Source organism: Bubalus bubalis, chromosome 8 (assembly GCF_019923935.1).
Source record: "Bubalus bubalis isolate 160015118507 breed Murrah chromosome 8, NDDB_SH_1, whole genome shotgun sequence".
NCBI classification, from domain to species: domain Eukaryota; kingdom Metazoa; phylum Chordata; class Mammalia; order Artiodactyla; family Bovidae; genus Bubalus; species Bubalus bubalis.
In genome coordinates, this window is record NC_059164.1 from 77191058 (window position 1) to 77204303 (window position 13246).

The following is a 13246-nucleotide window of genomic DNA, read 5'->3' on the forward strand; positions in this document are numbered from 1 at the left end:
ACAATTATCCAGAGAGAAATCAATCTGATAGTTTGCTATTATAGTTTCATCAACAATGCAGATTCAGCAGAATACAAGGTACCTTCCCTTGGCCTAAATAGGAAGAGTGACTACTCTGGGATATTCAGAAATGAACAAATCCATTCTACCCAGTAATAACAAAGACATATTCCAAAACCAGTTGTTACTTAGATAATTATGTATTCATCCCATTTATTCATTTGTGACATTCAAATAAAAAGGTAAATCACTGGCTAATAGTGTTCCAATGTTTTTTCCTAGAAAACACCAGCACTGTGAAACAACATATATCCCAGGGGTCCACTGATTTAGCATTTCTCTTTGGTAAGCCCTGGTTTCATATTTGGAGTTTCTAGGAAGTTCATTAAATAAAGCATTACATGCAGGAAAATTAGAATGAGCTAAAATATTGACAAGGGCTTTGGTCAATATTATGAGGTAGGTCTACTATGACCATAAGAAAGAGATCCTGAACCTCAAACCTAGTTGGAATCAGAGGAGGCCTAAAGACAATATTAGATAGTGAGACCACTTTATCAACAAATATTTTGTGAGCCCCTGCAATGTAAAAAAGTGCTGCAGGTGAAACATAGCATGTAATGCATACCCCTGCCTTTAAATAGCTTATACCAGTTGGGGGCATGAGACTGGCAAAGAGTTCTTTACGTAAAGAGTTCCAGGCAGCGGTGATATTTCCAATATGAAGCTGAGGCGGGTGAGAGTAGAGGACTTGAGGAGAGAGACAGTAAAAGGCAGATGGCTGAGGGCTGGGATGTTACAGGCAAAGGAATCAAGGGCACCTTCCGAGCAGCCTTTATTTTAAAAGGCATACAGTTTGCTATTTTAAAAATGAACAGTTTGGAATCATTTAGTCCCTATGTGCCATGGAGAGCTTTATATTCTTTATGTATATTCTTGTTTTAGTGGAAAATGCAAACATCTTGTTTGACACATAACTGTAGCCTCGTAAATGTCAGCTCTCTGCTATAAGGCTCTGATTACATGTCCTTGTATCATTCTAAGTGTTGCACTGAGCCATATCCATGACCAGAGAACCACATACAGCTTTTCAAATATAGTTTTCAAATATAGTTGCTATTACCTATAGAAATGCATATTATGTGCAAGGATTTTTATCTGGTCAGAGGTTAATGAGAATTCTGAGTATTATTTATTTATTTACTTTATTTTTTGACCACATTGCATGGCACGCGGGATATTAGTTCCCTGATCAGGGATTAAACCTGGGCCCCCTGCATTGGGAGTGTGGAATCTAAACCACTGGATCACCAGGAAAGTCCCCAAAACATTGAATGGACATGAATATAGAAGATACAAAATGCAGGTCATATACAACTGTGTGAGCAGCATAATTGTGGTTAATCCATAAGGATTCATGCTTTTAAAATTTTACACATCTTATCTAGCATTTTCTATAAATACTAGCATTTTTTAAGGCACTCTAGTCTAGTAACCCAGTATTTCATCTTTTTATGGAAATGTCACAAATGATTAAATCCTACACACAAGACAGGCATGTGAATGAAATGATATCCTTCGTGGTAAAACAAATTTTAATTTCTATCTGTACAGAAAAAAAATGCTGCAGCAAGGCCTTCTTTCACTAGCATCTTAGAAATTTTTACTGTTCTGCATAAGTAATCAGAGGTAAACAAACTAGGGGAAAAAGAAGGGTCTGTTTAATAAAATCTTATAGCTTGAACAACATAGTAATGGGAGAAGCCAAGGAAATACAGCACCAGTATTTCAGTTTGAGTCTCTATGAGGCTGTATTGTTGCCTTTCTTGGGCCTGGCCTGCTGGCTGATGCCTAGTGATTCAGAGCTCTTGGTCAAGGTTTACCCTATGGCATGTCTTTCCAGGAGTCTTTGAACAGGCATTGACAGCTTTCCCAAAAAGCGCTTGATGATGGGGCGGCTCTTGGCAAACTTGTCCTTCACTTCAATTTCCAGCACATCAGTGGGCAAGGACACAAAGCTGAATTGCTACAATGAAAAAACACATGACATCAATTACCTGTGAGGTGTGAGGGGTGGCCAATCCCCAGTCCATCTGCTTTGAATGATGTCATTGTCAAACACCCCCACAGCAATCTTTCTCTCTCTCTCTACTTGCCAACCTAAGTGTATCCACCTATCTCAAGGTTTTAGAAATGCTGTAAACTCTGTTTATTCCAGAAGTGAATAATTGCCACAATGAGATACCTCCTCAGTGCTTAAGAATAAGGTTCTTTTCTTTCCTTTTTGGCCATTTGGATTGCGGGATATTAGTTCTCTGACCAGGGATCAAACCTGTGCCCAGGGCCATGGAATCTCCGAGTCCTAATCACTGGACTGCAATGGAATTCCCTAAAAATAAGGTTATTCTCTGACATTCAAATAATAAAATCAACCATAAAGGGAAAGAATGCTACCCAGGCCTCACCATACTTGACTGAAGTTACCAACATAGCTTCAGAAAGAACAAGCAAAACTCACCTACAATTAAGGAAATGCACTTGGAATCAACACCATAACATTTTTTTTTCATGATTATAATGGCAGAGATTTTTTAAAGTTTGTTCATACACTGCCTCTGGTCAGTGGGAAGAGACAAGAACTCTCACTCTGTGTTGATGGACATGCACATTGATTCGACCCTTGGAAAGGAAATTGGCAATATTTCAGTTCAGTTCAGTTGCTCAGTCATGTCTGACTCTTTACGACACCATGGACTTCAGCACGCCAGGCTTCCCTGTCCATCACCAACTCCAGAAGCTTGCTTGAACTCATGTCCATCATATTGCTGATGCCAGCCAACCATTTCATCCTCTGTCGTCCCCTTCTCCTCCTGACTTCAATCCTTCCCAGCATCAGGCTCTTTTCCAATAAGTTAGTTCTTAACATCAGGTGGCCAAAGTGTTGGAGTTTCAGCTTCAACATCAGTCCTTCCAATGAATATTCAAGACTGATTTCATTTATGATGGACCAGTTGGATCTCCTTGCAGTCCAAGGGACTCTCAAGAGTCTTCTCCAACACCACAGTTCAAAAGTTATCAATTCTTTGGTGCTCAGCTTTCTTTATGGTCCAACTTTCACATCCATACATGACTACTGGAAAAACCATAGTTTTGACTAGATGGACCTTTACTGACAAAGTAATGTCTCTGCTTTTTTAATACATTGTTTAGGTTGGTCATAGCTTTTCTTCCAAGGAGCAAGCATCTTTTAATTTCAAGGCTGCAGTCACCATCTGCAGTGATTTTGGAGCCCCCCAAAATAAAGTCTGCCACTGTTCCCATTGTTTCCCCATGTATTTGCCATGAAGTGATTGAACTGGATGCCATGATCTTAGTTTTCTGAATGTTGAGTTTTAAGTCAACTTTTTCACTTTCCTCTTTCACTTTCATCAAGAGGCTCTTTAGTTCTTGTTCGCTTTCTGCCGTAAGGGTGGTGTCATCTGCATATCTGAGGTTATTGATATTTCTCCTGGCAATCTTGATTCCAGCTTGTGCTTCATCCAGCCCAGCATTTTGTATGATGTACTCTGCATATCTGTTAAATAAGCAGGGTGACAGTATACAACCCTGACTTACTCCTTTTCCTATTTGAAACCAGTTTGTTGTTCCATGTCCAGTTCTAACTGTTGCTTCTTGACCTACAAACAGATTTCTCAGGAGGCAGGTCAGGTGGTCTGGTATTCCCATCTCTTTAAGAACTTTCCACAGTCTGTTGTGATCCACACAGTCAAAGGCTTTGGCATAGTCAATAAAGCAGAAGTAGATACTTTTCTAGAACTCTCTTGCTTTTTCAATGATCCAGCCGATGTTGGCAATTTGATCTCTGGTTCCTCTGCCTTTTCTAAAACCAGCTTGAACATCTGGAAGTTCACGGTTCACATATTGCTGAAGCCTGGCTTGGAGAATTTTGAGCATTACTTTACTAGCATGTGAGATGAGTGCAATTGTGCAGTAGCTTGACCATTCTTTGGCATTGCCTTTCTTTGGGATTGGAATGAAAACTGACCTTTTCCAGTCCTGTGGCCACTGCTGAGTTTTCCAAATTCGCTGGCATATTGCGTGCAGCACTTTCACAGCATCATCCTTTAGGATTTGAAATAGTTCAGCTGGAATTCCATCACCTCCACTAGCTTTGTTTGTAGTGATGCTTCCTAAGGCCCACTTGACTTTGCATTCCAGAATGTCTGGCTTTAGATGAGTGATCACACCATTGTGATTATTTGGGTCATGAAGATCTTTTTTGTATAGTTCCTCTGTGTATTCTTGCCATCTCTTCTTAATATCTTCTGCTTCTGTTAGGTTCATACCATCTCTGTCCTTTATTGAGCCCATCTTTGCATGAAATATTCCCTTGGTATCTCTAATTTTCTTGAAGAGAGCTCTAGTCTTTCCCATTTTATTGTTTCCCTTTATTTCTTAACATTTATCACTGAGGAAGGCTTTTTTATCTCTCTATGTGATTTTTCTGAACTCTGCATTCAAATGGCTTTATCTTTCCTTTTCTCCTTTGTCTTTTGCTTCCCTTCTTTTCTCAGTTGTTTGTAAGGCCTCCTCAGAAAACCATTTTGCTTTTTTGCATTTCTTTTTCTTGGGGATGTTCTTGATCACTGCCTCCTGTATAATGTCATTAACCTCCATCCATAGTCCTTCAGGCACTCTGTCTATCAGATCTAATCCCTTGAATCTATTTGTCACTTTCACTGTATAATTGTAAGGGACTTAATTTTAGGTAATACCTGAAAGGTCTGGTGGTTTTCCCCACTTTCTTCAATTTAAGTCTGACTTTTGCAATAAGGAGTTCATGATCTGAGCCACAGACGGCTCCTGGTCTAAATTTTGCTGACTGTATAGAGCTTCTCCATCTTTGGCTGCAAAGAATATAATCAATCTGATTTCGGTATTGACCATCTGGTGATGTCTATGTTTAGAGTCTTCTCTTGTGTTGTTGGAAGAGGGTGTTTGCTATGACCAGTGTGTTTTCTTGGCAAAACTCCATTAGCCTTTGCCCTGCTTCATTTTGTTCTCCAAGGCCAAATTTGCCTGTTATTCCACGTATCTTTTGACTCCCTACTTTTGCATTCTAGTCCCCTATGATGAAAAGGACATCTTTTTTGGGTGTTAGTTCTAGAAGGTCTTGTAGGTCTTCATAGAACTGTTCAGCTTCTTCAGCACTACTGGTTGGGACAGAGACTTGGATTACTGTGATTTTGAATGGTTTGCCTTGGAAATGAACAGAGATCATTCTGTCATTTTTGAGATTGCACCCAAGTACTGCATTTTGGACTCTTTTGTTGACTATGAGGGCTACTCCATTTCTTTTAAAGGATTCTTGCCCATAGTAGTAGATATAATGGTCATCTTGAGTTAAATTTGCCCATTCCAGTCCATTTTAGTTCATGATTCCTAAAATGTCAGTGTTCACTCTTGCCATCTCTTGTTTGACCACTTCCAATTTACCTTGATTCATGGACCTAACATTCCAGGTTCCTATGCAATATTGTTCTTTACTGCATCGGACTTTACTTTCATCACCAGTCACATCCACAACTGGGCATTGTTTTCGCTTTGGCTCTGTCTATTCATTCTTTCTGGTATTATTTCTCCACTCTTCTCCTGTAGCATATTGGGCACCTACTGACATGGGCCAGGAGTTCATCTTTCAGTGTCATATCCATTTGCCTTTTCATACTGTTCATGGGGTTCTCAAGGCAAGAATATGGAAGTATTCTGCCATTGTCTTCTCCTGTGGACCACATTTTGTCAGAACTCTCCACCATGACCCATCTGTCTTGGGTGGCCCTACGTGGCATGTTTCATAGTTTCATTGAGTTAGACAAGGCTGTGGTCCATGTTATCAGTTTGACTAGTTTTTTTGTGATTGTGGTTTTCATTCTGTCTGCCCTCTGATGGATAAGGATAAGAGGCTTATGGAAGCTTCCTGGATGGAGAAACTGACTGTGGGGGAACTTGGGTCTTGTTCTGATGGATGGGAAAATGCTCAGTAAATCTTTAGTCCAATTTTCTGTCCTTGGGCAGCGCTGTGTTCCCTCCCTGTTGTTTGACCTGAGACCAAACTATGGTGGAGGTAATGAAGATAATGGCAACCTCCTTCAGAAGGTACCCTTCATGCACTGCTGCACTCAGTGCCCCTGACCCTGTAGCAGGCCACTGCCAACCCATACCTCTGCTAGAGACTCCCAGACACTCACAGGTAAGTCTGGGTCAATCTCTTGTGGGGTCACTGCTCCTTTCTCCTGGGTCTTGGTGCACACAAGGTTTTGTTTGTGCCCTCCAAGAGTCTGTTTCCCCAATCCTGTGGAAGCTATGTAATCAAATCCCACTGGCCTCCGAAGTCACAGTCCCTGGGGGTTCTCAGTCCCTTTGCTAGATCCCCACATTGGGAAATCTGTTGTGGTTCCTAGAACTTTCTTAACAGTGCAAAAATTTATTTGGTATAATCGTTCTTCAGTTTGTGATAATATTTATTGGCATTTAAATTACAAATTCCCTTTAACCCAGAATTATACTTCTAGGACTTTTCCTTCTGGATTAACTTGCATGAGTGTTCAAAATTATGTTTTTTATAAGGATGTTCAATGAGCATTATTAACCATCATAAAAGGCTGGAAAAATGTAAAAAATATCTAGCAATAGGAAGCCAGCTAAATGAAGGATGGTAAATCTTTGAAATGCAGAACTCTGCTGGCATTAAAAAGAAATAGGTAAATAAATATTCTCTGACATGAAATGACATGTGACATATTAAGTGAAAAAAAGGCAAGATGTGAAGAAAAATGTGAAGAGTGGGAACCCATTTTTACTTTGAATTGCAGAGAAAAGGCCTTGAGGGTATGTGGGCTCCTGGGGGTGGGAGAGGGGGAGAAAGCAGATCTTTTTCATTTTATTCTACACTATTCATTTTTTATTCAGCATACTGTAGGGCTTTTAAAATAAGAGCAGCAACAATTGAAGGAGGACTGTGAACGTCAGAAGATGGATGTCTTGGCTAGAAACTGTAGAAAAGGAGAAAGAGGTAAATGCTTTCTTTGCCCAGTTCAGCCCTATCTGGGGTGGGGAAGGTCTTGATGACACATTACAGTATCCTTGATCAAGGGTTGTGAAACAGCTGAAATATATTTATTTTCTTCCATTCTGATTAATTCCTAACAGTAATCTTTTTTACTTTAGTTGATTTTTAATTTTAGAGGTTAAATATTAGTATATCAGGTATGCCAATGTTAATATCAGTCAGGATGGGCTGAGGCACAGTGCAGTAATGACCAAATTCCAAGTCTCAGTGACTTACAGCAGCAAAGCTTTGTTCCTTGCTCACACTGGCTCTGTGGCTGGCAAAGGAAAGTGCTCATTAGTCACTCAGAGAGCCAGGCTGATGGAGTGGACACGCTCTCAAACATTACCAGCCACAGTGACAGAAGGAAAGAGAACTCTTGAGGGTCTTTCTGTTGCAAATAAGTGCTCACTTTCAAACCCGAGTCTTCATCACAGCTAGACACACACCCCAGCCACCCACAGAGAACAGGAGGTGTGATGTTACCATGTGTCTGGGAGATACAGAACAAAAATATTTGGCAAACAGCAATAATGACTTCCATGCCCACCATGTGGTGCTTCTAATTTCCATTACAAATTAGTTTTAGTTAACATCTATATAATTCATATGATATCACTCATATGTGGAATCTAATTTTTTTTAGTTTTATTTATTTATTTTATTTTCTTAATTATCTAGTTTTTATTTTTTTTTTTTACTTTACAATATTGTATTGAAGTGATACAAATGAACTTATTTACAAAATAAGTCTGTTCTGAAACAGACTTACAGATATCAAAAACAAACTTATGGTTACCAAATAGGAAATGTATGGTGGAGGGAGGGAAGTATCAGGAGCTTGGAATGAACATACAGACACTACTGTACATAAGACAGATAACCAGGGAATTCCCTTGTTGTCCAGTGGAAAGGACTTGGTACTTTCATTTCTGTGGGCCCCGGGTTCAATCCCTGGTCACAGAACTAAGATCCCACATGCAGTGTGGCCAAAAAAAAAAAAAAAAGATAACCAACAAGGACCTGTGGGAATTCTATTCAATATGAGAAAAGAATATAAAAAAGAATGAATACATTTATATGCATAACTGAATCACTTTGCTGTAACACCTGAAACTAACACAATATTGAAAATCAACTATACTCCAATAAAACTTTTAAAAATTAACTAAAAAAAGTACCCAAAACATCTATGTAATTCCCAAGAATCAATAATTTATGGCACCGACAAAACTGGATTTACAGACACGCTAAGCTTGAGGATGAAACTCAGGAACTGGATTCTCCTCCAAGCTGGCCTGACTGCATGAGCATCCAGGCTGCCTAACTATCTCATGTCCCAAAACTTCCATATCTTCTGCCCAGTAATTCTATTCTGAAGTGTACTATAATGGACCTCCTAATGCTCGACCATAGACTCAAGTGCATTGCAGTAGATGTAGATGATAGAATAGTTTATAATTTTCTAAATCACAATAATATATGATTATACTAAATATGCAATTACAATTATGACACATTAAATGACAAGATAGAAAATGTTTGTTTTCCAATGCTAAGTGACAAAAGCAGGAAACATATAACTCATGATCACAATAATGTGAGTGAAATGAATAGAAAAAAGACTGGAAAGAATCACAACAAATTTTAATAGCAGTTGCTTTACCTAGTAAGATTTTGCCCCCGTGCCATTTTTCCTCTGATGAGCATGAATTATTTTTATATTGAAAAGCATAATCACTTAAAAAAAAACAAGAGTATTTCTGGCTCTAGTAGCCTATATGGGACATGGAAGTCAGCTTACCAAGACATACTCTGAAACTTGGCAGCAAATCCTGAGTCCTTTCCTCCCTTCACAAAGTCTTCCTTCTCAGCCTCTCTTCCCATATCCACCCCTTCATCAATGGCGTCAGACCTTCCCCACTATGCCCTTACTTCCATGCCATGGTTTACTGGAGTCTATATAAACCCTCAGCTAGGCTAGGTCTCTGTTTTAAATTGTTACTGGAGTATAGTTAAGATGCAATGTTGTGTTAGTTTCAGGTGTCCAGCAAAAGCGAATCAGTTATACATATATCTATTCTTTTTCAGATTCTTTCTCCATATGGGTTATTACAGAACATTATACAGGTCACTTTATATTTTTAGTGTATTAACTGTTTAAAAATTTTTAAATATAACTGTTTAGAATGTCTGTAAATAAATGGCTGCAGAATTTTTAGAGAATCCTGCTTCTGACCTACACTAACGCAGCAATACTGCCTTCCCCTCCCCCCATAAATGGTAATTCTTGATTGTCCCCTTTAACCACTGAAGATCCTCTGGAGAAGGGGATGGCAATCCACTCCAGTATTCTTGACTGGAGAATTCCATGGACAGAGAAGCCTGGTGGGCTACAGTTCGTGGGGTCGCAAAGGGTTGAACACGACTGAGTGACTAACACACACACACACACAGGTCAGGTTCTTTTAAGAACCACTGAGCACCTCTAAAAATGTAAAACCTGTCTATTCCTGAGCAAACTACTTGTGCCCATGAGCCTTTGGCCAGGGTGATGAATTCTGTCTGGCTGCTGACCTGGCTCCTTCTTTGAGCCCTTGAAGAACTTGTGGAGTGAGGTGGACTTGGCTTTTTTTCTACATGTGCACATCTCAGTTCTTGACTTTTTTATGCATGACCTCACTGAACCTTAGCTTCTTCCACTGTAGACTGGGAAAAGAAGGTCCATGTCCTGTTAGATGAAACTGCATCCTTCCCTCTCTATAACCAGACTCTACCTGCCCTGTCTTCTAGCATCTCCTTCTCCTGATTCTCTAATTTCTTTCAAATTTATTACCTTATTTCATATATGGTCAAGCCAGAAGGCAGACAGATCAGGTGAGACAATTGAGAAATGAGGAGGAATCCTGGCAGGCAAGGAGGAAAAGGCAGCACATATGTGGACAGGCTAAACATCAGTGAGAGCTATGGCATGTGGGAAAGAAGAGGGCACAGGTTTCCAGGACTGGGTTTGCAAGATTGATGGCATGTGGGAGGATGAATAGCTGGAAGAGAGGGGCTGAGTGACTGGATTTCTCAAAGCAATGAATAGAAATAGGGGTTGGGTATGGAAGAATATTAGATTGTAAAGAGAGACCTGGAGAGCTTGTGATGTTTTCACATGCTCTTTTGTATAAGCACTGGAATGGATGACTGGAATGGAAATAAGGTCAATGAGTTTGAGGAGGTTGAGGAAATAGGATGTCTGATAGGTCATTCATGTGGAAACTGATCATCCAGGACAACGGCTGGTCTTGGGTAGAAAGGGAAGATAGTGCCACAGATAGAAAGGACGAATTGTAGCTGAGTAACAAATGGGACCCATTGCTGCCTTGATGTAACCACGGCAATAAGGACATCAATGTGAGAAAGGATACCATAATCAAAAAGGAAGAAATAGTTGTGAGAAGTTTCAGAGACATATTCAGCATGATTTGGAAAGTATTTTCACTTACACATTTAGGTACAGGTATGAGAAAAGAAGATCCCAGTCTGAGAGAGCACAAGTACTGTTGATTCATTTATGTCCACTTACAAACTTATGGAATTTGGGAAAGGTTGAGAATTGAAAAGTGGTAGCAATGGTTAACTTGTTTTGGGTCATGTTACATTTGAAGAGGTAGGAGGATGCTGAGGAGTAGGGCAGGAATAATAACTTGAAGCCATGATTGGATGCCCGGTGATGCGGGGAAGGAGTGGTCCTAATTGTTGTGTGAAATGGGTTATGATATGCAGTTAAAGGGGCATCTAATTTTGCCTCTCTTCTCTTGTAGACATAAGGGGAAAATAAAATACCAACTCCATTCACAAGAGGCTTCCTGGTGCCATTCAGTCAACACTATTATTAATTACTAATGAAAGTTAAATGGACTAGGCTTGGTGTTTCCTGTGCAAAAGTTTACAAAGGAGAAGGAAAGCATGAAGGGAGTAAATGGAGCATGCAAACTGCAGCTACTCTTTAGAGCTATGCATGCTATATGACTTTCAATTCAGGCAGCACTATTCATTGAGTTTAAAAAATGAACTTAAAAATAGTGTTGCCTAAAGTCAACAAAAGATGGAAAAACAATTTCACTAGCAGAGCAATCACTGAATCAAGAGCAATATTTTTTTCTCTCTCACTAGCAACAGGGTTTCATATTAGGAGGTGATGCTCCTGGATTCTGGGTGTAGGAGACCTGCCTCCAAGCAGTGTGCAGCCTGACTCTATTCTGGGAAAGATGTGCCAGAATCCTGCTGGGAAGCAAGCCTTGTATCTGCAGGAGATCTAATTGCTTTGAATCATAAAGGCTGCTCTTATAAATTTGTGATCTTTTACTTCTTCCTTTGGGTTAATATACAAAATATATAAAGAACTCATAAACCTCAAAAACAAAAATCCAACCAATTAAACAATGGCCAATGAACCCGAATAGACATTTTTCCAAAGGCATACAAATGATCAACAGGGACATGAAAAGGTATTCTGCATCACTAATCATCATGAAATACAAAGGAATAAGTAGATATCACCTTGTGCCTGTTAAGATGTCTATTAAAAAGATAAGCAATAACAAATGTTTGTAAGGATGTGGAGAAAATGTAATCCTTGTACATTGTTGGCGAGTATATAAACTGGTACAAGTACTGTGGAAAACAGCATACAGGTTCCTTAAGAAACTAAAAGTGGAACTTTCATGTAATTCAACAATCCTATTTCTGGGTATATATCCAAAGGAAAATCAATAACTCAAAGAGATATCTAAATTACCATGTTCACTGAAGCATTATTCATAATAGCCAATGTATGAAAACAACCTAAGTGTCCATTGACAAATAGACAAAGGAGATGATCTATACGTGTGTGTGTATACAGTAGAATATTATTCAGCCATAAAATAGAATGAAATCCTGCCATTTGCAACAACGTGGATGAACCTGGAGGGCATTATGTTAAGCAAAATGAGCCAAAGACAAATAGCGCATGACATATGTGGAATTAAAAAAACAAGAGTTGAATTCATAGAGAGTTGAATGGTAATTGCCAGGGTCTGAGAGAGAGAGAGGGGAAGTTGGGAGAGGCTGCCGGGGTACAAACTTACAGTTATAACTAAATCTTAGAATCTAATGTAGAATATGATGATCACAGCAATACTTTTGTATAATTGAAACTTTCTAAGAGAATAAAACTTAAGCATTCTCAACTGAAAAAAAAGGTAAAAAAAATATTTGAAAGAGTATATAGGATGCTATGTGAAGTCAAGTGGGCCTTAGGAAGCACCACTACGAACAAAGCTAGTGGAGGTGATAGAATTCCAGTTGAGCTATTTCAAATCCTGAAAGATGATGCTGTGAAAGTGCTGCACTCAATATGCCAGCAAATGTGGAAAACTCAGCAGTGGCCACAGGACTGGAAAAGGTCAGTTTTCATTCCAATCCCAAAGAAAGGCAATGCCAAAGAATGCTCAAACTACCACACAATTGCACTCATGTCACACGCTAGTAAAGTAATGCTTAAAATTCTCCAAGCCAGGCTTCAGCAATACGTGAACAGTGAACTTCCAAGATGTTCAAGCTGGTTTTAGAAAAGGCAGAGGAACCAGAGATCAAATTGCTAATATCTGCTGGATCATGGAAAAACCAAGAGAGTTCCAGAAAAACATCTATTTCTGCTTTATTGACTATGCCAAAGCCTTTGACTGTGTGGATCACAATAAACTGTGGAAAATTCTGAAAGAGATGGGAATACCAGACCACCTGTCCTGCCTCTTGAGAAATCTGTATGCAGGTCAGGAAGCAACAGTTTAGAACTGGACATGGAACAACAGACTGGTTCTAAATTGGAAAAGGAGTACATCAAAGCTGTATATTGTCACCCTGCTTATTTAATTTCTATGCAGAGTACATCATGAGAAACACTGGACTGGAAGAAGCACAAGCTGGAATCAAGATTGCTGGGAGAAATATCAATAACCTCAGATATGTAGATGACACCACCCTTATGGCAGAAAGTAAAGAAGAACTAAAGAATGCCTTGAAAGTGAAAGTGGAGAGTGAAAAAGTTGGCTTAAAGCTCAACATTCAGAAAATTAAGATCATGGCATCCGGTCCCATCACTTC

General features: G+C 39.4%; 1 protein-coding gene across 3 annotated transcripts in view; it reads right to left on the reverse strand.

The window, feature by feature from the left end:
* HECW1 (HECT, C2 and WW domain containing E3 ubiquitin protein ligase 1) overlaps positions 1-13246 on the reverse strand; it is a 490597-nt gene that overhangs the window by 132025 nt on the left and 345326 nt on the right. For all 3 annotated transcript variants that reach the window (XM_025291383.3, XM_025291385.3, XM_044946810.2), the window contains one exon: positions 1884-2026. In XM_025291383.3, the coding sequence (XP_025147168.1) occupies positions 1884-2026 (143 nt within the window). The remainder of the gene's footprint in view (positions 1-1883; positions 2027-13246) is intronic.